Source organism: Oreochromis aureus, linkage group 8, assembly GCF_013358895.1.
Source record: "Oreochromis aureus strain Israel breed Guangdong linkage group 8, ZZ_aureus, whole genome shotgun sequence".
Lineage (NCBI taxonomy): Eukaryota > Metazoa > Chordata > Actinopteri > Cichliformes > Cichlidae > Oreochromis > Oreochromis aureus.
In genome coordinates this window covers 5,402,420-5,426,500 of record NC_052949.1, presented here as the reverse complement: position 1 = coordinate 5,426,500, position 24,081 = coordinate 5,402,420, and the positions used below count along the sequence as shown (strand labels likewise).

Below are 24,081 nucleotides of genomic sequence, written 5' to 3'. Positions count from 1 at the left end.
TAAAAAATTGGTTAAGTTTGTAATTTTTTAGAATATTTTAATGGCACATTTTGAAGCGGCTATTTTACTGTTTTGACACATTCACCCTGCACCATGCACTCTTTGCTTTGATTGACTGTCGATCACAAACAGAAGGTTTGAATAGCAGGTGGGTGGGGCTTCTGAGTTCAGAGCTGGTGCTGGATCCCTGAGATCGTTATGTTAGTGATAGCTGCTCTCATACAAAGCGTGAGCTAGAAAAAAAACTGAGCATTTAAAGACTGAAGCCTGAAGTTTTGCCTCATGAGGATTACTTATACACGTTTACCTCAAATCACCACTGCTGAAAAAATGAAAAAGTGCTCACAGTTTAAAAGAAATTGAAACGTTCTGGGTTTTACCTGGCAGGAGTGGCACCTGGTGTGCTCTTCTGCGGTTGTAGCCCATCTGCTTCAAGGTTTAACATGTTGTGCGTTCAGAGATGCTCTTCTGCATCCTCCGATTGTAATGAGTGGTTATGATTGTCATGTTGTCTTCCTATTAGCTCACCTGATATTTTCCTTCTTTTGAACCTTTCTCTGTAAACCCTAGAAATGGTTGTGTGGGAAAATCCCAGTATACACCAGTTCTGGAATACTCAGACCTGGCACCAACAGCTCAGTTTGAACTTCAGCAAGTCTTCTCAACAATGACTATAGGCACTAACTTTGCCACCATGTAAGGCTGATTGGATATTTGTAAAAAGGAGCACGTGTATCAGGTGAGTGTATATATGACATTAAGGGAAAACATTGTTTCAATCAAGGCTGTTGAGGAGAAGTTTTAGGTAGAACATTTTCATTTCATGTGATGGATTTTAGTTATAGGCAAAAATTAAGTCCCTGCTGTCCCCCTTTTCACAGTGCACGGACATTTCCTAAATCAGGATTATAAATGTGATGGTTTAGCACGACTATGACGCTCTCCAGTAGGAGGAATGTAGGTAAACTACATTTCCCAGGATGCACTGGTTGAAAACGTCGAGCTCTCAGGGCTGAGAGAGAGAGGGAGAGAGAAATTGGTCCAGCATCTCCGGAGCGGCGGAGCGGAGCGGATACAGAGACGCGCAGTCCTCATCAGCAAAATGAGGAGGAATTAACGCGCCGACTGTCTCCCGTGTGTTTCCCACCGCGATGCACGCCGTGGATGTTTAAAGCCTCCTCGCCTGCTGTAGACCAGCGCGGACATCTGACTTTATCCCATCAATGAGATATGTGGAGTGGCTCTACCGCTCGGTGGTAACGCAGAAAAACACAAGATGAAGAAGCAGTTCAACCGAATGAGACAGCTCGCCAACCAAACAGTGGGCAGGTAAGCGTGAAGCGGCGCGTTAGATTGGCCACACCGAGCTGCATGCGTCCCGCTTTAATTGGCTCTGGGTCAAGCGGCCAAAGCAGGAATTCGTCGGTTGTGTGTGTGTGTGTATGTGTGTACAGTATTCAGTCATTCACGCGTCGGGCTTTTGCTGCTCAGCTGGTTTGATTTGCACAAAGCATTAACTGTCAGTGTCAGTGTAGGTCACAGTTGCAGTTTGAACGCGGTGTGATTGATTGAGTTCAGCAGGGAGGAGCGTACCCGCACGCAGACGAGCAGGGAACTGACATGGTACCCAAGAAGCTGGGCTACTGCCCACTGACCAATGAAAACAAAGCAGAGGGCAGCTTCAAGGCATCCTGCTGCTGGAGGGGAGTCAACATACAGCCTCTATGAAGATGCTCAAGGCGTCTTTTAATCATATTAGTGTGGCATAGCGGGTGATCTGTGGGATGTTAACTGTTGAAATATGGTTTTTTTTAATGTTTGACGAGGCATTCAAAGACCTATCTTAAGACCTTGCTTTAACCGGGTACAAGTCCCTGCCTGCGTAGTAATCTATTATATAAAAGTGCAGGAAGTTTTGGGGTGGGGTTTGCAGTGATGTTAGTCGTTTGAGTATTTTATCCCAACATTTTACAGTTATTTTTTTAAAACTGCAGCTGTGTCTATTGAGCTTCAAAATATCATGAAAGCTAGAAGTTCTAGGATAGATGGGCTGAGTAGGAAGAATTCGAGATGGGAATTCCCAGTGAGTCATTCAGACTACACAATATTGTCACAATGGCAACCAGTGCTGCCTCACAAAATCTCACCAAGTTGCTCTACCTACCCACACAGCCCTTTTGCCCCAGTGGTGCGATGGCTGGACCAACAGATGATTTGATCTGTTCTAATTTTTTAGGCATTTCTGAATGCACAGGACAGTCTCTTGTGGTCACACCACAGTTTCCTCACATGTTTGTTTCTTGTAGTTTATCTCTGGTGCCTGGATTGGTCTTTATTGGTCAGCCAAGGCAAGAATTCACCTTACCATTTCTTCAGTCTTGCATTGTGTTGTTTTGTCTTGCAGTATCCTGAAATAGAGTTCATCATCTAACTGTGTTTGCATGAGTTAAGAAAGATTTGGCATCTTGAAAAGTTCCTGAATATAATAATATAATGGTTTCAAAACAATAGTTGATAAAACAAAAACAGGTCATTTAGCTTACCATAAAGATTGGAAACAGAACCTGTGGGATTGTAGTCACTGTCACCCTAATCATAGTTGATTTAACTGTTTTACATATTTGGTCTAATGAAACATATGGATGCTAAAAAAAAAAAAAAAAAAAAAAGAGGACCAAATATTGAGCCCTGAGGAACTCCAATACTAATACAACTCGGTAACTAAGTTAATACATGATTGTAGAACCTTTTGTGTATGTTCCTTTACAAGTGTCTGTAACAGATGTGTAAAATAGTGTATTTTCACTAACTGTATTGGATTTCTTTGGCTAATTATTGCTTTTAAATTGCATATTTCAGTTAAGAACGTGAGAAATCATTAGAAATTGGGAAATTTTCTTGCTGTTTCATCTTTGATTAATATCTCAAACAACATTTGAGTCTTTCTGAGTTCAAGTGTTTGCTCCATTTCTATTTTTTGTCCTTGTTGAGGTGGGGCAGGGTGGCCTTTTTGTGCAAAAGCTTATAACATGTAACTCCACCTTTTTCACCTATATATCCAATTCATGGTGAAATCCCAGGGTAGGTCCCTATTGTCTAAATTACTTTTCAGTGTTTGGTGTCAAGCTTCAGGAAGAGCTTTTTTTTTAAATCCTGGAAGTGCCTCACCATTCAAACACAGTGGAAGAATGCAGAAGTCATTAATCCTTAGTAAATCCTGACTGCACAAATTTGCATCAGATAGTATGCAAATGTGAAAATACTTAGGATTAATGTGTTTAGATTTATGTGATTTATTTGTTATCAGTGCATCTGTTTTCTTCCTGCCAGGCCTGATGCTGCAGATAACTCTGGCATTTGTTAATCTCTCAGTCAAGATTGAGGCATGCTGAAAGTCTATAGCTCATTTTAGCTTTCATTGTTTGAAAACACGCTCAATATGCTTCCTCAATCAAGTGTAAAGCGCTGTTTGATCCACGTAGGAGGAAACGGGTGTTGTAGCCTCTTTAAGCCTTCAGGCCAAGCCTAGAGAGGAAGGAATCATATTTAAATTCCGGTTAAGAAAGGTGTAGCTAAAGCATTTCTCTAAATAGGTGTTGTGAAGACTTTGTCTTTCCTTGTTTTCCCACCACACCCATAGCTGAACTGAAAATAAATGTCATATGTCAATACTGCACCCTTGGCAGTTTGTCTTGTGTTCTGACGTGTTGTTTAACCCATTAAAATTATTACATAACCTTACAACAGAAACACTGTCGTATATGCAAACAGGACCTGTCTAATAAGGACGCAGGGTGATTTGTAGCCTGTCGTTAACTGCAGCTCCACCAGGTTTATTATAAAGCATTATGGTGTACACTGCTGAGGTGATGTAAGTACTGTAAAACCTGTTTGTTTTGCTTGGCTGACAGCACCAACCGACAGTGCTGGCACGCAGACAAGGTTTTGTGGCATGCAAAACTTTTACAGTAGATTGGTACTTCAGATTATACAGTAATACATTTGTCTCATCATCCTAAATTTCTTCTATAGCAGTACAGAGTACCAAAATATACAGTCCCCCATCAGATGAGTTTTCCCCCACAGAAAACAGATCTGAATATTACGGGGTTTCTTGAAAAGACCGTCTAAAACCAAGTCCAAAATTAACCAAAAACCAAAGCCAAAACAGGTCCAAACCAGCCACCAATGATGTCCGAGATTAACCTCAAAAACAAATTTAAAGCCAAAGTTCAAAATCAGTCTTAAACCCAGGTCCTCTTATCCACTCAAAAACCAGTAGAGCTTGAAAGTTGTCTAAAACCAGAATCCTCAGCTTAGCATCATGCAGTGAGTCTGAGGTTCCCTAAAGTGACAGAAGACACCAGAGATCTGAAACCTACCCAAAACCACCTGATCATAAATGATTTCATGAAGAAAAACGTAAATCCCTATAAACTTGCAAAAAGTTTCCCTAGGTGTTGGGACCAAATGCTACGTGCCTTGAAAAACTGCACTAAGCTGCAGCTGGTTTAAGGCAAATTGTTATGAGCATCCTCAATTTACTTTTAGAGGCTAAAACTTTTTTATGCAGCATCTTACTCGGCTACACACAGAGTGCAGGCAGAGGCGCTGATACAAATCAATGAAAAAGGTATTACTGCAGCTAATGCCAAGCAAAGTGAGCTTGGTAGAGGTATCGGAAATCCCCGGAGGACATTTTCCCATTACGAAAAAAATTACGGGAATTATGCCCTACTTGGGCCTGAAGGGACAAAAGCTTTAATGCACTTCACCAAATAAAACCAAACAATTATTGGTAAGTATACAGACACAAAAAGGCCTGTGTGGTAGGTTAGATGCTTGTTTATTTCCCCTTCTTCTTCTTCTGTAGAGCCCAGTGATGCAGAACATTCTGGTAATGAGTTCTAACCTGTATCATAAGAAGCAGAACAGCAGGGGCAATTAGTCATATTTAGAGGGTAGAGACTCAACACGCTGCCCGACGGCTGGCCACACAGGTAATTGCTGAGATCTTCTCCTTGACCTTGGCAGCCTGCATCACCCGGTTTGTGTTGACGGCTGCAGACATCAGCTGCTGCTGACCTCAGTGACCATAAACTACACGGACAATTTGTCCGCTTCATAATTATCATTTCACAATTAGTGTTTCTAAAAGCCCCTAAACGTGCACTAATGTTGACAAGTCATATTTTACATTCTTCAGCTGTGAAATTGCAGCTTTTTTCAAGCACATGCTGCTCGAGGGTCTAAATAACATCTTGTTAGCATTCATAACCACATATGAGCTTCCAAAACTACCTAAGAGAAAGTAAAAAGACAGTTAGGAAGGGAAAGTATGACCAATACTGCTTTCCAGATCCTTTAATATTCAGTTTAACCCCATTTGAAACAATTCAGTATTCAACAATCAATATACAACAGCAGTTAAGCTGATTTTAGAAGTTCTGGGGACTACCTGGGGGTGAGTACAAACTGCAGAGGTAATACATAATTCAAAGCTTTGTTTTCTGTTTGCATTTGCATTGCTGATAATACTGCGTTCCAACGGAGCTGGAAGTGATGTCACTCCCAAGTTAAGTCCACTCCAGTAGTAAAGTTGGATTTTTATTTTGTTCCTTAGTAAGGTAGAGCCACGATGCATCACCAGAAGTACAGAGCAGTGCTTGTATTTTTGCAGCACGTTCATGGATCGAGCCTGGTCAGTGTGCTGCGTACGGCTTATTTAGTTTCTCAGTTTTATCTGCCACCACCTGGGATTGTTAAGTCGGGGTTGTTTGGGCAGCTTCAACTTTGGAAATTCTGATCCCTGACTTCAAATGGAACGCAGGATAAGAACTCTGAAGCGCTATCATAGCCAGCGAGAGGTTGGTAATTCATTTCATTGGTTTGGTTTATCAGTTTGTTTGTTTGTTTTTTTGTCTGTTGATGAGGATTACGCTGGTCAGTTCTGGTCTGGTGTTGTGGTGCCAGTTTAGTTTACTGAGTAGATCAACAGTCAAATATCAAATAAGGTTAATGCAGCGACCTGGGTCAGAGTCTTCACTGAGGTCATTTATTATGTTGCTCCTGCTTGTTTTTTGTTTAGCTTTCCTGTTTATTCTCCACTGCTCTATCACAATAAATGCTAAAAATCAAATATTACACTGAAATGAAGAAGAAATTGGGAGACATTTTCTTGACATGAAAATATCACAGACTGACTTCATGGTGTGGAGGGACTTTTCAGCCTTAGTGGAGAGATGCAGTCAGCGCTATAATTCTCTCTTCGTTGTGAATGTTTAGCAAGTTGAGGAGAATAGCTAGCAAAGATTTTAGCATTGTGTTGTGTATTTACTCTGCTGCATAGAGGCTCAATAACGTAGCGTAAAAAGCTCTTGCTTAATCTTACACTAATATTTTTTGAAGGTGGTTTTTTGCTTGTGCTGCGTCAAGTGTGTTTGAACAATCAAAGTTCACCCGCGTCAAACCAAGAGGCTATTATGACATACTCAATAGCAGGAGCTGCAAAACACCCTGAATACAGATTTGTGAGAAATACAACAGGCTCCAGTTCCTGCAGTGCAGAGACAACAAATGACAGATAAGCTACCTCCAATTAGAAAAGATGTTTGCTACTGAGTAAGTGAAACTGCTATTTTGAGGCTACAAGCTTTTCTTGGTGTCATGAGCAGGGCTGTTGGCCCAAATCTGACCCATGTTTGTGGTTTCTTTGGGGCAAATTTGACCTTAACTTTTGCCCGAGAAAGCCATCAGTAACCCAGATTAAACTCCAGTGTGTCTGCTTTGGGTTTACTCAGGCAATAGGGAGTAGAGAGCTGTTTTCTCCCCCTGCTGGCCATCAGACAAAATGCAGGTTTAAGGCTCTTCCACAATGACTTCACTGCTTCCATCTTTTATGCACAGTCTATAATCCTAAGCTCAGTTTTTCCTGCCTCATGTAAACAGAAGTGAAAGTACCTTGTTGTCTCTCTGTTAACATTTTACTGGAAATCTGATCCCAGACTTTGTTTACACATAGCACACTCATTTGTGTTTGTACTCAGTCTGGATATGAATGCATATTTTACCCCGTAAAGCATTTGAATGCAATTTTTCATCCTTTACTGTTCAGTAAGGAGCAACATAAGCAACCAAGAGAAAGATTAAGCTCATACCATGTATTATTTATTAGTATTAATTCACTTCTAACGTGTTTATTTGCCAATTTTGTGTCTGCAGACTTACTTCACAATACAGGGAGTGCAGAATTATTAGGGAAGTTGTATTTTTGAGGAACAATTTTATTATGGAACAACAACCATGTTCTCAATGAACCCAAAAACTCATTAATATCAAAGCTGAATGTTTTTGGAAGTAGTTTTTAGTTTGTTTTAGTTTTAGCTATTTTAGGGGATATCTGTGTGTGCAGGTGACTATTACTGTGCATAATTATTAGGCAACTTAACAAAAACAAATATATACCCATTTCAATTATTTATTTTACCAGTGAAACCAATATAACATCTCCACATTCACAAATATACATTTCTGACATTCAAAAACAAAACAAAAACAAATCAGCGACCAATATAGCCACCTTTCTTTGCAAGGACACTCAAAAGCCTGCCATCCATGGATTCTGTCAGTGTTTTCATCTGTTCACCATCAACATTGCATGCAGCAGCAACCACAGCCTCCCAGACACTGTTCAGAGAGGTGTACTGTTTTCCCTCCTTGTAAATCTCACATTTGATGATGGACCACAGGTTCTCAATGGGGTTCAGATCAGGTGAACAAGGAGGCCATGTCATTAGTTTTTCTTCTTTTATACCCTTTCTTGCCAGCCACGCTGTGGAGTACTTGGACGCGTGTGATGGAGCATTGTCCTGCATGAAAATCATGTTTTTCTTGAAGGATGCAGACTTCTTCCTGTACCACTGCTTGAAGAAGGTGTCTTCCAGAAACTGGCAGTAGGACTGGGAGTTGAGCTTGACTCCATCCTCAACCCGAAAAGGCCCCACAAGCTCATCTTTGATGATACCAGCCCAAACCAGTACTCCACCTCCACCTTGCTGGCGTCTGAGTGGGACTGGAGCTCTCTGCCCTTTACCAATCCAGCCACAGGCCCATCCATCTGGCCCATCAAGACTCACTCTCATTTCATCAGTCCATAAAACCTTAGAAAAATCAGTCTTGAGATATTTCTTGGCCCAGTCTTGACGTTTCAGCTTGTGTGTCTTGTTCAGTGGTGGTCGTCTTTCAGCCTTTCTTACCTTGGCCATGTCTCTGAGTATTGCACACCTTGTGCTTTTGGGCACTCCAGTGATGTTGCAGCTCTGAAATATGGCCAAACTGGTGGCAAGTGGCATCTTGGCAGCTGCACGCTTGACTTTTCTCAGTTCATGGGCAGTTATTTTGCGCCTTGGTTTTCCACACGCTTCTTGCGACCCTGTTGACTATTTTGAATGAAAGCGCTTGATTGTTCGATGATCACGCTTCAGAAGCTTTGCAATTTTAAGACTGCTGCATCCCTCTGCAAGATATCTCACTATTTTTGACTTTTCTGAGCCTGTCAAGTCCTTCTTTTGACCCATTTTGCCAAAGGAAAGGAAGTTGCCTAATAATTATGCACACCTGATATAGGGTGTTGATGTCATTAGACCACACCCCTTCTCATTACAGAGATGCACATCACCTAATATGCTTAATTGGTAGTAGGCTTTCGAGCCTATACAGCTTGGAGTAAGACAACATGCATGAAGAGGATGATGTGGACAAAATACTCATTTGCCTAATAATTCTGCACTCCCTGTACAGTGAGCCTCTCACAAACTTGGCTAATGTTTCGTATGTATTATTCATATATCTTTGCATTTTATTTAAGTATGTATCTGCTTTGTAGTGCAATTTAAGCTTATGAATAGAATATGTAGTTTATCTTTTTCCTTTCTGCTCGTCTTTGACATTAGAGCGGCATTTGCAGCTTCCAAAAAAACGCAGGAAACAGGCACACGGGCATCCTCGAACTAATGAAGCATCTCCCTCCAGGATGACATTGCTGCATTGCTCCAGTTAAGGATATAGGTCAAGAGAGGTTCAGACACAGTTAAAATCATCTCTAAAACAGTCAGTCTGCACCATTAATCCTGCGTAATGCTGCGTAAACTGTGTGCCTGAATGAAAATGTGTGACTCTCTGTGAGCACAGCGAAGTTATGGCAGGAAGGCGACGGGCTTAATCCTCTTTTGGCGCCGTCACTTCTTCTGCAGAGTATTTTTAACTCATCTAGTCATTCACATTTTTGTGTCGGTGATAAATGAATCCGACTGGTTATTTGCCTTGTGGGGTTTGCGGACAGAAAAAAAATCACTCTGTTAAAAACATTTATCCCTCTGGTATTCAGAAAAAGAAATATATTCAGTTGAGGCGTTGCAGAGGAAGCTGAAGAATGTCACGGCGAGATAAGACTTAAAACCGCAAAAAATCTATTAAAGACGTGTGGAAAAATGGATTCGTAATCTTCATCGACAGGCAGGGAAATTGTATCTTTTGGTCACTGTGTAATGTTCAGGCTTCAGGTCACCAAACCTCAGAAACTGCTGTTTGTATTTGCTCCATTTTATTTATTTTTTAGTCCCCAAACCATCACCCAGGTGATGTCAGCCCAGGTAAATTATATGCTTCTTTCACAGCACAAAAATATAAAACCCAAATAAAAAACCGGCATGCCCTTAACAGCTTTATTATTTTGGTTATTCATTTCATGCATTGTTATTTTCCCTGTCATATTCTGAGCTGCAGGACACAATAGTGAGTTTGTGATTGATGGGTGAACCTGTGTGACCAGTGATTCTTGTTGTTCTCTGTGGACTGCATGCACGCTGTTGATGTCTGTGCTTTGTTGTTCTCCCTTTGATGAAACCTGAGAAAGTACCCAGCCACGCTTGTTAGGTTTTATTCGACGGCGGGAGGGAGGATGGCGCGATGTGCCGCCCCGTGGTGATGCTGACGGGCTCGCAGACCTCTGCTGCTGCTCGTGACACGGTTTGATCTGTCGGTGCAAGAAGCTGAACAGCCTGACGCTGAGATTCATCAAAGCAGCGAGTCATTTTCTTCTCCCTTCATCTATGTGCTGTCCTCTGATACTCCCGTCTGTTTTAGATCTCTGCACTGTCATCACTGTGAAAGTAAATCTTTTATATTAACGATTGCAGACAAGGCCATAATCATAATATTTATGAGGTTGTAACACAGGTTCAGGTGTAATGTTACTAAAGGTACAGAGCAATTCAAAAACGGGTTATTTCTAAGGAACAAAGACTCCTGCAAATCAAAAAATACTACTTAGAAAGCCAAAGAAAAAAAAATCTTCTTCCGAAAAAACCCAACGTTTTTGGGTTATTATCTCAAAATTTCTATTTAACATCGTAAAGTCTGAACCATAATTGAAATCATCGCCAGGTCAACTTTTTGAGATCTCTAACCTGAAATTTTCACCTGTTGATGGTAAAAAAACATTCTTCCCAGGTGGGAGAAACAAGCTTCCATACTTCAAAAACTGACCAAACCAAATCAGAGCAATCGATATACGAGTGGATCAAACCATTATAAACTGAGTGAGGGGACGTTACAATAATATAGAACAGAATATAAAATAGAAAGACACCCTGTTCCCTCCTCATGCTGTTACATCAGGTGGTTTGAGTCACTTGTTAGTGCCTCAGCATCTTTGTGAAAATCTGAAACGTTTGAAATTTATCGAGGTTTTAAAACAATCTGACAGCCGTCTCCACAGTGACACCTACTGGCCACTCTTGCAGTCATCATATCTTGTTAATGCTATTACACAGACAAGTATTGCACAAGCAAAACAAACCTTAATGTTGTTGTGTTTTGGCACTATATAAACAAAACGTATTTTAACTGATCTGGTTTTAACGTGCGTGTTTCACTTGCTAAACTTCAGTTAGCCATGGTCATGTGACCTGGGTGTTTTCTCCACAGGGACACCTACTGGCCACTTTTGTTGTTGTCACACCTTGAGAAAGCTAAACAGTGACGCAGACAACAATACAACTGCAAACGAGGCTGCTTATTATACCAAGCTATCAATAATTATGATCAACACATGAGCAGAGTCTGTTAAAGACAGCACGCTGTGACTGTAATGAAGTGTGCTTCAGCAAATACTGCTATCACCCTGTGGTGTTAACACACACGAGGCTGTTTCATAGTTTCATGAAATAAATGTGTGTAAATGAGGTGGGAATGAATGCAGCTATTATTAGCTTCTAGAAAATGAAGATCAGAAGATAATCATGTGACAATGTCTCGATTTTTCTTTGAAAATATTCGTTTTTCTGCATTTTTCGGCTCACTCAGCATCTTGTTTTTTTTTTTTTTGTGGTTTTTTTTGCACATGACATTTTCAGCATTGGAAAAATCCATTCATGTATACCTGCAAGGTTGTTGTTGCAGGTATAAGATATAAATATGTAGTAGTAATATCATTTGTCTATTTGGACTTCCACGTGTCTGTAAGCGGCTGCAGGATTCCTCATAGCTGCTAAATCCAGCCGTGCACACTTCCGTGTTTTATTGGCCACTTTCTAAAATGTGTTTTACAGTTTGTGTTTTGTTGTTTGTGCAAATAGAGCGTTCCTATCTTGCATGTGTATGTTGGGTTTGTACAAATGTCTCCATAGAGCTGAACATAAATTATGCTAATGCCTCCCTCCCATCCCACTCGCATGCCAGACCATCCAGTTGAAAGTTAATGAGCCCATTTGTCAAACACGGAGCTGTATCATCCTCTGGATTTGATAATTGATCGCCCTTTATTTTGTACAGAATTACGTTTTCAGGCAGCTTTGCGCAGTGTGTACAGTGGAAATATGCTGACCTGATAGCAAAATTAAATAATTAAGGTTAGCGCTGATGGTAGCTACGAGCTGAAAGCGTAAAGAGGAGCTGACATGGATGGCGTTATGTTTACAGCGTGAAGTGCTGCATCTCTCCAGGCTCCTCTGAGGTGTTGGCACTCGGAGAGGTTTGTCATGAGCATCATTAGAGGCATTTCTGTCTATCAGTGCACACTCATGTGTGGGCTCATTTGTAAGAGCATGTGTGTGTGCGCATATACGTAAAAACCTGTGTGTGTGTGTGTGTGTGTGTGTGTGTGTGTGTGTGTGTGTGTGTGTGTGTGTGTGTGTGTGTGTGTGTGTGTGTGGGCTCATGTACCTGTCCAAGTCTTCCTCACTGATCATGATGAAAGTCTGTTAATGAGGGGTTCCTGCAAACAGTTGGAAACTGACCCGTTCTGCTAGCTTCACAGTGCTTACGAGTTTATGAGACACAGTAGCAGCTGTGACACTGCAGAGGGAACAGGACACAGTTAAAGGAGCAGTTTGGGAAATGCACAGATTTTCTTTTGTTTTGGGAATGAGGTGAGACTCTTACAGCTGGGTTTGTCAGCACCTTTAACCTAAAAACCTGTATTGTTTTGACACAGAGCAAGCCTTAAAGGTTGAGCACTGTTGAAAGAAATCGGGGTGAAAGCAGATTTGGTGAAGGACTGATGACGAAGTGACGAGGAAACATTCACATTACCTTAAAGAAAAATCAGAAAAGCCATATTTCCAAATTAATCTACATTTATTTTTTCCAGTTTTCTGAAAATTCACTTAAAAATTGTTCTACATTTGGATGAAAACCAAGTTAAGGAAAATTGGTTATCTAATATATTTTTTTTAAACTCAGGGGCTCAGGGAGCGTGTTTGGGTGGTTCTGTTATCTTACTGTGATGCTACCATATACCAGCTTTATATAAAAGATGGATGTAGCCACCTTGAAATTGCCTGCTAATTTAAAGAGTTTGGCATTTGGGCCATCTGAATTTTGTGAAACCAAACACGACCTTTTTCAGACAAGAGGGTAGAGCTAGGTAGCTATCAGCTACCGCTTTTGCTGCCTATCTAGGTTAGTAAGGTCGTAACTCACTGTGATAGTGCTGGAGACTGTATTCTTTAAACTCAGGTGAGCCAGGCTAGCTGTTTTCTCATGGTTCTTTTATCTGTTCTGTTTAACTGGGCTAACATGATGACTCCAGCTCTGTTCTTGGTGAAACTATTTTGAGACAGTCCATCCTTTATATACAGTCTATGTACCAAAGTCCTCGCTGTCACTACCTTACGAGCGAGGGGGGTGGTTCTGACTGTGAAACCGAGGACTGCATCCTCATTGGCTAAAAAACGTACGAACAGCGTATGAACTAAATTTACAAAAGGAACCCATGCATGTTCAAAATGACCTGAAACTATCAATCGAGCCCTTCAAATTATTAGAAAAGTGTTTGCTGATGATGTCACAGAGCGGAGGAGCTGAGGGGCGTTGACTTCTCTACAACTGGATGTGTTTTTGCAATCAGAGGAGTCGCCCCCTGCTGGCCAATGAAAAGTAATTTCATTTACATTCAAACCTGGAAGCTACATCTGTCATTTATAGACAGTCTTCTAAGTTAGTGTGCTTTATTTCTTCACATGAAATGCAAATATGCTTCAAACTGAAACATTACTATTTCAGGATTATTTTATTATTTAACTTTTAGAAAAATTTGCTTTGACTTCAACACAACTAAACCTTTATTAATAAAGAGGTGGTTAATGTCAGGATACAGAAGCATTCCCAGCCCTCCTGGTTTTCCTTACCGGTCTACCTTGACTGTATTTTTTCCTCTGCTTGCCTCTCGTGCTCATTTCCATGCCTGCCCTGTCTCTTTCTGTCTTCACCATCTTGTTAGTTTGACATCCTTTGCAGCCCCTCAGTCCTCTAGCCTAAACTTTACTTTGTGAAAGCGCAGCACCTTCTGAAATGTTGCTTTGACAGTTCTGCCCTGAAGGTAATTAGCATAGAGAGAGAGAAGATGATATGGTGGGACTGTTGACAAAAATAGCCTCGTCTGACACGACGGCTGATTAGATATTCTCCTCCAGCTCACAGAACTGGATCGTGTATCAGTTTTAATTACTTGCGATTCTGAAAAAAGTGAAGATTTTAGGTTCAAATATGAGTTTAAAAAAAAAAGAACCACAGACACGTTCTCTGGTCCTGTCTGTCAATGGTCCTCTGAGACGCCAGGTACTTGGGTGAATTTGACGGAGTTACTTGGGGAGATGTCATTGCCAGTGGAGCGTTATTGAAATCACTGGAGTGTGTTGATGGAGACGCTGCTCTGGGTTGTTGCTGAGCCACCGAGGAACCGACAAACAGATGCCCAACCTCCTCAGCTCTGCTCCTTCTGCTGCTGAACACAAGCTGGCATTTAGAAAATTGTTTTTCTTATTTACAAAGTTTGGAAATCAATCAGCATGCTGCTTAGATGCCAGCTTATTTATTCAAATAGCTTAGCAGGGAGGAGGTTTTACATCTTTTTTACCTTCAGGGAGGTTTGACTGAGAACAGTTGCTGTTTTCATTTGGATATTTATTAGATATCTGAGAGGTGACAGATAGGAGAAGACTGCAGATGACACTGCTGCTGTGGGGTTTTCTTTATCATAGCAGGCCCGTTCTCATTCCCAGGATGTCGGGTACTGCTGTTATGTCACATCTGTCGGAGCCTCACAGAAATGCACAAGCTGTCCTTCAGCAGTAGAGTGTAGCGAGGGCGTAAGGACACACAGGGTGAGGTATGATGACGTGTCTTGGCTCTTTGCTGTGTTGCTGTTTAGGTTTCTTTTGACCCTCGATATGTTCATACATCTCTTTGCATTTAATTATTAGTCATTATTAATCCCTCAACCGGTCACAGCACCTCCCTGAGGAGGGTTCTACCTGTTAAAAGGAAGTTTTTCCTTCCCACTGTTGCCAAGTGCTTGCTCATAGGAGGAGGTCTGATTGTTGGGCTGTTCTCTGTATTATTGTAGGATCTTTACCTTTCAAAATAAAGCGTCTTGAGGTGACTGTTGTTGTGATTTGGTGCAATATAAATAAAACTGAATTTAAGTTGAGGCATTAAAATTGAATGAGGATCCTGATTTCTGTTTAAACTGCTTTACAACAATAACCTTGCGTGTAAAAATGAAAGTTGATGATAGGAAATGCGCTAAAATACAGTGTCAGAAAGGTCCTCACGAGGCACCTGTGTGGTGGGCTTGAGAAGAATCTCTAACTGGACTTTGGAAGCAGATTCTTTGATGTGATGCTTTAAATGTGTCATTTTTCAACATGCAGGGTTACTGTTGGCATCTCCACAGTGGGTCGTTTTGAGTGACTGTGGCTCAGAAGGTAGAGCGGGTCATCTACTAATTGAAAGGTTGGTGGTTTGATCCCTGGCTGCTCCTCAAATCTGCCCGCCAAAGATACTGAACCCTAAAATTACTCATCGGAGTGTGAGCACACATTTAGACTTAGAAAAAATGAATGTGTGTGAAAGGGTGAATGACACATGTATAAAGCGTTTTGAGTGCTCAAGTAGAAAAGCGCCATATACCCCTAACGGGACGCCAACTGCAGTGCCTTAGTTGACTGCTTATTCGACATCTAACATGTTGCCATTACGCTCGTCGTTTTTCACCCTGGCAAACCGTTTTGGATAACAAAAGTGACATCACATCTGCTGGCGCAGGCCACAGCTTCATTTTGGACGGTCGCGCAGCTCTCGATTTCTTTAACTGGCATGTTTTGCAGCTGGCGCCGCACCCTAGTTGAAGACATGAGTGTACGATCATGGTGGGGGTTTTTTAATGACACGAACAGGAGCTCAGCGATTCACATATTTGAAAAGATGAGACTTTTTCACTTTGGAAAAAACTCTGTGATTTCTTGGCTTCAGGGTTTGACTACTTCTTCTCCTGTACCAGTGCTGATGTGGAGACTTTGAGTGGTGATACTTACCGTTAAAGAGAATACTGCAGTGGTGATAACTAATGGGCAGCCATGAAGACATCCACATTCATCCTTTGTGTGGAAACCTTAACTCTGGTGCATTGTGGAGTGTTTAGCATTTAAAATTATTCCAATATCTCTTTTTGCCCAATAATTGTCATGGTTGGTGGGTCAGTGAACGCTACCAAAGGGCCCTTCTGTGTTTTGGTCAGACTCTGGCACAGTGACAGCACACCATCGCAGCGGTTTATTTTGACAACAGTTGCGAGAAACATTAGCTGCTCTGAATTCAGTAATATGGGTGTTTTTCATTACCAGATTGCATGAATTGCTGTAACTTGTAGCTGAGGTGTCTTTATTGGGTGGGCTGGACCCCTGAGGCCCTCCATAATGCTGATGCTTGACTAACCTGAACATCTTTCGGCTCTGTGGATATGGGAGATGGTGAGAATTTAGAAAAAGGTGTCCACTTCACTGAGACAGATAGTCAGAAGTCTTCTATAAGGGTTAGGGTGATCTTTGATGAATAGTCCAGTAGTTCTCAGTGAATATTTAATTTCATATTTACTTCCCTAATTCGTCCAGCAGACATGGAAAAAGCAACGGTAAAAATGATTTTCTCATGCTTTCTATCAGACTGGATGGAATATTTTCAGGGTGGCGCTGTTGGTTGAAAAAAACCCAACAGCTTAAGCCGTCATCTCAGGCTCTGGGACTATCTGTGCATACACACCTGAACCCATAGAGAGATTTGTGTTCAATATCTTATTGAAAAACCACGGGTGTTAATCTGCTGCTCCGCTCTTCTGGTTTCAGTCTTTCCACCAGATGCTGCAGGGATTTTTCCTCCCTTATCAGCCGCCGGGGCATTAGCGAGGTCTAACCCTGATGTCGGCTGATAAAGCTCACAGTTGGTGTTCCAGTCAGTCCAAAGAGGTTTGATGAGGTTGATGTCGGGGCTCTGTGCGGGCTGTCTTTCTCGTCATGTTGGAAAAGTGTTTTCAAAAGAACTGAGGGGTCCTAAAAGCATCAGAAACAACAGGATGGGGTTTCCACATAATTTTAGTTGGCAGCACAGAACCAATTCCCCACAACTCCTGGGTGCAAGCGCCCAAATGGTGTTCTGTGACACACCCATGTTGCCTAAGCAGCCGGGGTGCCTCAGCTCTGTCGACACCGATGTTATCCACCCAGCTCCGACCATACTCCACCTATCCTGTGTGATGACGAACACCCGGCACAGCTGACTCATCCTGGAAACATTAGCTCAGCTGACACCGGTTTCCACCGCTCTTAAAAACAGCCTGCAGCCTCTGCGGACTATTAGACACTCTCAGCTGAAACCAGAGACGGGCATCCACACCAAGAGGAGCCTGAACACAACAGGAAACGACGTCACCGCGGAGCGGGTACTCCCAGAGCTCCTCAAATATTTTCACAGTCGTAATTGAACCTAATTGTGAGATGAAATCCACTGAAGTGGCTGCAGGAGGTGGAGGCATGCTGATGTCTCTTTCACAGCTCTGCAGCTGAGCGTAGCCGAGCTGCCAAGCAGCGTCCCGGAGAAAATACATCACGTCAACATCCTGTCACCCACTGATGCAAACAGGAGGGCTCATGTGGATGAGGGACGGTCTGAGGGGGCCCACAAGTAAACATTTCCTAACTGTGATAGAGTGCAGCATGAAGATAGGTTGTTGTCTTTTTCTCTGTGCCGCGACCTGTGATGCAGTGACTCAGCATGAGGTGAATGGGACAAGAAGTCAGTTGCATCTGCAGCAGTTCCCCTCAGTGACCGATTTCTGCAATTTAGATCAAAAATTGCACTCGAAGTCAACGACAAGGACAGAAGCACTTTGCTTGGAGCAGGAGCCTAAAAAGTTTTGTAGCTTCGAGGTTTGCCTCAGCACTTTGGAGCCCACTGTAAGTGCAGAATAGCATTTTCCCCTCCAGCCCCACCTACGAGTTCCCACTGAGCCAATTTAATCTACATGGAAGTGACATCATGATGATGAAATTCGCTTTTCTAGGCCGTGGGAACGTTTTATAAATAGGCCACAGTCATGGATTAAAAGGTTTTACAGTTTTTATTCACAGGCCTTCAAACACTGCAGCATTATTATCATCATTATTATAGTTTATATGAGTTTTTATTCTGTTCTGAGCTCAGGTTTCCAGTGTGTTTCTATATTTTTTACTTTTTTTATTCATCAAATGAAAGATATAATAAGTTCAGAACATGCAATACTACACAAACACAGACATCATAGTCTCAACGTATGCACTAATTCCCCCTTATTAGCAGCGATACTTACCAAGCACCAGTCAGTACCAGGTTGAACTCCCTTTTTCCTTCCCTCCTGCTTTAATTCTTTGTGGCATGGATTCAATACGTTGCTGGAAACATTCCTCGGAGACTTTTATCCGTATTCACACGAGAGCATCGCACAGTTGCTGCAAGATTTGTCGACTGCCATGTCATCTCCTGTTCTACCACATCTTTGTGGTAGAACAATCATCTTTGTGACGTGGCGGGTTATCCTGATAGAAGCCACTATCAGAAGCTACTGTGGTCATTAAGAATGATTCACACCAGTCTCAAACCCTCCTTCAGTTTTAGTTCATTCACAAATCATTTAAAATACAAATTCCAACATAATAATTGGAGATAATGTATCGGAATTTCAGGAGCGGGACCATGCCTCCAAACACGCTCCTTCCGGTTCTCATTTATATAGGTTCCCCCCCAGTTCTACAACCTGTTTATTCTCGTTTATGTGCCCCACCCTTCCTCCCCTTCTTCACTTCTATTTAGTACATGGGGATCTGCCAGGCCTGGGAGCCGCCACCAGTCCCCTTCGAAGCCTTCCACAAACAGCTCAATGTCCAAACCATTCACCTTTACCTACTAAAACGCTGTCAAACCTAAAATGAGGACGCGGACCCAGCTGGTGAATATATATAAAATAGTTATTTGTGGAAAAGCTACTCAAAGCATATGAATAGCTGCCCAAACATCAGATGATGTGCATGGAAGACACATATAATTCCCAACACACATCATCGTACTAGTTAAAATTATCCCAAGGATCCTAACACATAAATAAGACAGTAGCAGAGAAAATAACAGTATGAATCTCATATAGAGAGCTATTGTGAGTTTTTACAGATGCTCACCATTCAGGGTTCAAAATCAAATATATTTAAGTAGCGAATGTTTCTTTAAGTTTGATTGAAGACAGAAAAAGAGATTAACATTTTTAAGTGCTTTGAAGCTGATTCCAAGTTTGTGGACCTCTACAGGTCACTCTAAAACTTTATCTTTAAGTTTGTGTTTCTTTCACCTGAACAGTAGTTTTTCTTTCCTGTGTTGTAGGTGTGGGAGGATAATCTCACAAATCCTCACATCCTGCACTATACATCATACACACATTGTGAAAATGTTACATTCAGTTAACCTCAGAAGTTTGTAACTATGTAAAAGAGGATCAGAGCCATCTGATGGACTGTGATATGGCCCGTATAACTTTTCCTTTTCCTCAGCAGCTTTTGATAAAACCCTCTGGGATGACAAGTTTCTTTTATAAAGGTGAAGTGTTTCAGAAGTTAGAAGGGACAGGGACGTTTCAAGCAAGGCTGAAGGTAACATATCTAACTCTCTACAAACATCCATGAGCTGAACACACAGACAGTATTTATTCACGCTGTTTAACCCCAGAATTTGCCTCAGAATACCCAAATTATTTTATATTTCATCAGTATCAGTATCGGTCTAATCCAGGAAAGGCTGTCTGCATACATTTGGGTGCATTGCAGAAAAAAACAAAAAAACTGCCAGTAGCTAATTTGACATGCTTTATTCGGCACAGAAATGTAAACAAATCTGTGTGGATTTGTCTGGACCCTCGGCTCTGTTTGAGCTCTCCTCTGTTGTCAAGCACATTCCCTCTCAGCCGTGCTCACATCAAACAATGAACCTCAGAGCCGGCCATCTCAAAAGACCAGTCGGGCTGATGGAGTAGAGAAACCCTCCTCATTATTTACACATTATCTTGTGTAGCCGGCTCTCCCAGAAAGAGCCAGACTCATTCATTCATTTCTGCGTCTAATGGGAGAGGTTTTTGCACCTCGCTCTGCTGTCAGAGAGATTTTTCCCTCCCTGCAGGGAGAGGGTTTTGGCCTCATATGAGAGACACAGCGGCCATGATGTTATTTACTCATTCAAAATAGAACTTCAGTTAAGACGACAGTATTTAAAGAGTATCTGCGTGTTCCCAGCTAACGCGACATCATGGTCGAATCTGGTTACCGCAGATGAACAGCTGTTGACATCGTCTAACAGTTTGAATTAAAGCCACACATTAAAGATTAGTATAAATGTTCCAACACATAATCAACCATACAGTCAGATATTAATCCCAACATAGACATTTCCATGCGTGCAAATAATTTAGGTGAAAACTGCAGCCCAAAATAAACGGAAAAGATTAAGGGAAGGCAGAATCAGCCAACCTGATAGGCTGAGGAGGGCTGTTCCAAAGTTTGGGCACCACAACCTCAATAGCACGATTGCTTCTGGTTTTAACCTCAGTGTGGGACAATTAGGAGACGCTCACAGAGCCAGACTGAATTCAAAGATTAAAGTGTGGCTAAATGCGTGTCTCTACATGATGTATCTTAAATAGTACGTCTTGTATGAAATTTTGTAAAACAGTATTAGCTGAGCCATCAGCTGATGTGGGCTGACACTGAGATCAGCTGAGCTGCTCAGACTGTGGCTGAGCTTGAGGCCATGCAGCTCGTGTTCTGCGACCTCCCCACCCTTCCCTGCACGTTCATGTAAACTGCAGGTGTGGAGAGAAATACAGAATGGAAAGAAGGATCTGGAATGGCTTGAAGATCTGCAGCTACTTCTCAGCATAGCCATTGGTGGATGTAGGCTGGCATTGAGCTCTGTCGGGCTTATGGCTGAGCTGCACTTTGTCTTGCTTGACCTAATGCAAACTGAGACGGTAATCCCTGCAATATTTACACAAATATCACACTGTTTCTCTTGCTAGTAGGTGTACTGGGAATAGTTCTTTAATCTTGAACTTGAGAGCAGGAACAGGAGGGACTCCAGTTGTTGATGGTATAATGAAAGCAATGAGTTTGTATTCCCTAATTCAACAAATCTCCACATTTTTTTGTTGTTGTTTGAAACCATTTTAGTCTAAATAAAGTGGTTTAAAAAACAATTTAATTACAGTTCTGGTGATCTTCCTTTATTCTGGCTAAAATCTGCTTGTGGAAAATGAAACAAATACCCTGACTGGGTAGAAAGGTGGAGAAATTGCTGTGTCACCTGCCAGTCAGCAAGGATCATCTCCATGCAGTCTGATGGGATAACTGGCTCCTGTGTGATTCCATAAGACTCCTCGGCGTTCATAAGTAAAGTCCGCCTGACCATTTGATCCACGTGGAATCAACAGATTAACACTGTTTGAAGGTGTGGTCACACAAGCAGCCGTGCTGCCTCCTCCCACTGTACCTGTTGCCTTGTTACCACCACTCCTATCTGTGTCTGTTAAACTTTAATGGGAAGTCAAACCCTCGGAGCTCAGGTGTCACTGTCGCTGCCTCGCTGACGATGGTGTGAGACGAGGGGCAGGGGTGAAGAGGACACATAGAGCAGGAGATTTTCACCTGCATGCGTTTTCATGTCTGGCTGTATTTAGTTTCTTTTCTCACCTTCAGCAAATCCAATTAAAATGCTGATAGAGAGCTCTGCTTTATGCAAAAACTGTTTAAAACACTTAGAGATGCACAGTTTATCTCCAGGTACACAGCAGAGTACCACAGTTGTATTAATCCACAGCTGAAAATAGTCCCAACTAAATAATATACACATGTGACCTGTTTTTGGCTAACTGTGACAGATGTTGCGGATTTGTTTTTCAATAAAAAATATTATCATGTAAAAAATCCTGTTGAAATGTAAATTTGATGCTATTTATCCACATATATATCACATCGCTGATTTCCACATACAGCGCCAGGATGCTGTCGCAGGACATAATCCTGTTATTTGTTCATTACAGGTGGAATAAGGATGTCGTGTGTCAGCTGGGAAGCACACACATTCCTCCTCATGCACAGCAGCAGCACCAAGAAGTGTTTTATTTTGAAATACGCCACATTAAAGAGGCTTGTTTTGGATTAAAGCTGCTCTGTACTCTAAAAACAGTAAATCGGCAAACCTTTTGAGCAAAAAAAGTTGCACGTTCTGTTATAATGAGCTGTTTTGTGTTTGCTCAGGTTATGTTTTATCTATCTTTATGATGCATTAGAGCTGTGCTGATGGCACACGATGGTCTCCACGGCAGTGTGGATGAAGGGTGACGTGGTTTGTGTCTGCCTGAGGGAAACAGAGGAGTGATGATCTACATAAACATCCGCTCTCTCTTTTTTTTTTCATTTTCTCACCTTCATTACCAGCATCTGTTCCTCTGCCTCACATTAGCCTCATCAGCCATAGATCACTCTAACAGGCCGCCGCCCACTCGGCCTCGTTTCCACGCAGGAATCCCATGGCAACAGTTGAGTCATTTACTCGGGGAGCTGCTGGGGTGATGATGTAAACACGTTGAGAGTGTAGGCAACTTCAGTGAGTGTAGTGATGACGGAGGCTGAGGCGTCTGGGGTAAACTGCCCTCGGCTTTATCTGTGGCACAGCTTTTCATACACCTGAGTTCCTGGCTTTTGTCCTTCCTCGTGTTATCACGCTCCTGAAATAAAATAATACCGCCAGTTGGACCCGATGCTGATTGCTTATTAAGGCTCTGAGGCTTTCATTGTGCAGTTATTCAGGAGCACCAGCTGCAGTTAATCTATTTTTTTCTCCACACTGCAGGGGTCCTCTCTGCTCACCTCTTAAACACCAAAGCTGCTAATGTGCTAGCTGAGCGTTTCACGCCAAACCACAGCAGCTGTCCATAACCGTGACTATGGGCCAGAGGGAGGTGAATGGAGCTGATTTCCCTCACACAAAATGCAAATGTATTCTGCAGCTTTTATGGAAGTTTATTGCTGTTAAAGCAAACAAGAGGGACACAGTTATCATTGAGCCGTTCCCCTTTGTTATATTAGCCCCATTCAGTCTAAAAATAAGTGCCTTTTTCATTGTTCCAAAATAATTTCTGTGTAATGAGTAAGCCATTACTGTAGTGTAAGATATAATTACTTAATTTCATATCACAGCTTAACTGTTTTGAAGCTATTTACCCAGTGATGTGTCTTTAATGGCCCGTGTTGTAAGCTTGAATATTGTTTTTATATAAATAGGGTGTTTATCTGCACAGGTTTGTGCAGATAAACACCCAGAGGACAAACACAAGCAGCACAACGGGCTTTCATGCAGGACTGGATTTGGCATCCTCGCACAGACCCACAGTACAATTAAGATTTTCTTTTTAACGATGGCAATGTTGACACTGTGCTTCACATTTTTGCTTTTATTCATATTGTTATACGAACAGTGACAACATGAAAACAATGCGAAACAGCTTCATGGGTCACGAGTTTGCCTGTCAGGAGACAGATTTGTTTAGCTTTATTTTCACCCACTTTATTGTTTCACTTTTATTTTCATTTGTTGGTTATGTTTAGGCACCAAAAAACTGCTGGTTTTGTTTAGGAACAGATGAAGATTCGGGTGCAGATATGCCCCTTGACAACATTAGGCCTGTAGGTTGAAAGATGGAGGTCCCTCTTTGGCTTTTACATTTAAATTAATTATTATTTATTAAATTATTATTATTTTGAGTCCATATGTGATGAATTGGGGGTGAGAAAGCTTAATTTAGACTGGTTGGAAGTGGTTTCAAAGAGAATCCTGCACAAAAACAGTCCTTACAATTCCTTGTAGTGTGGAGCATAAGACCTATCTGCAAAAGTTACTCTGATGAGCTGTGGAGCCAAATATTTCTACCAGAGTGAATATTAGAGTTGGATTCATCAGGTGGTCAAAAACTCCCAATAACTGAATAATCGCTGGATCAGTGCTGTGTTTACTGTTTGTTCCCTCTGTTTCCAAGTAAGCAGGGGTTTTAGGTTTTTCAGGGTTGACTAAAACATTTTTAAAGCATTGTAGCTCAACTTTACAAATGCATGAAGACATTTTAGGATTTTGAGGAACAAAGAAGAAAAATGTTGTCATGTTAATGTGAAACTATTA

At 41.7% G+C, this 24,081-nt stretch overlaps 1 protein-coding gene across 1 annotated transcript in view; it reads left to right on the top strand.

Moving 5' to 3' along the window:
- Positions 1 to 1,013: 1,013 nt before the first annotated feature.
- The window catches only part of LOC116335608 (rho GTPase-activating protein 44-like), a 104,549-nt gene continuing 81,481 nt past the window's right edge, over positions 1,014 to 24,081 (top strand). The window contains exon 1 of the mRNA XM_039616637.1: positions 1,014 to 1,329. Coding sequence (XP_039472571.1) covers positions 1,277 to 1,329 — 53 coding nt within the window. The 5' untranslated portion in view covers positions 1,014 to 1,276. The remainder of the gene's footprint in view (positions 1,330 to 24,081) is intronic.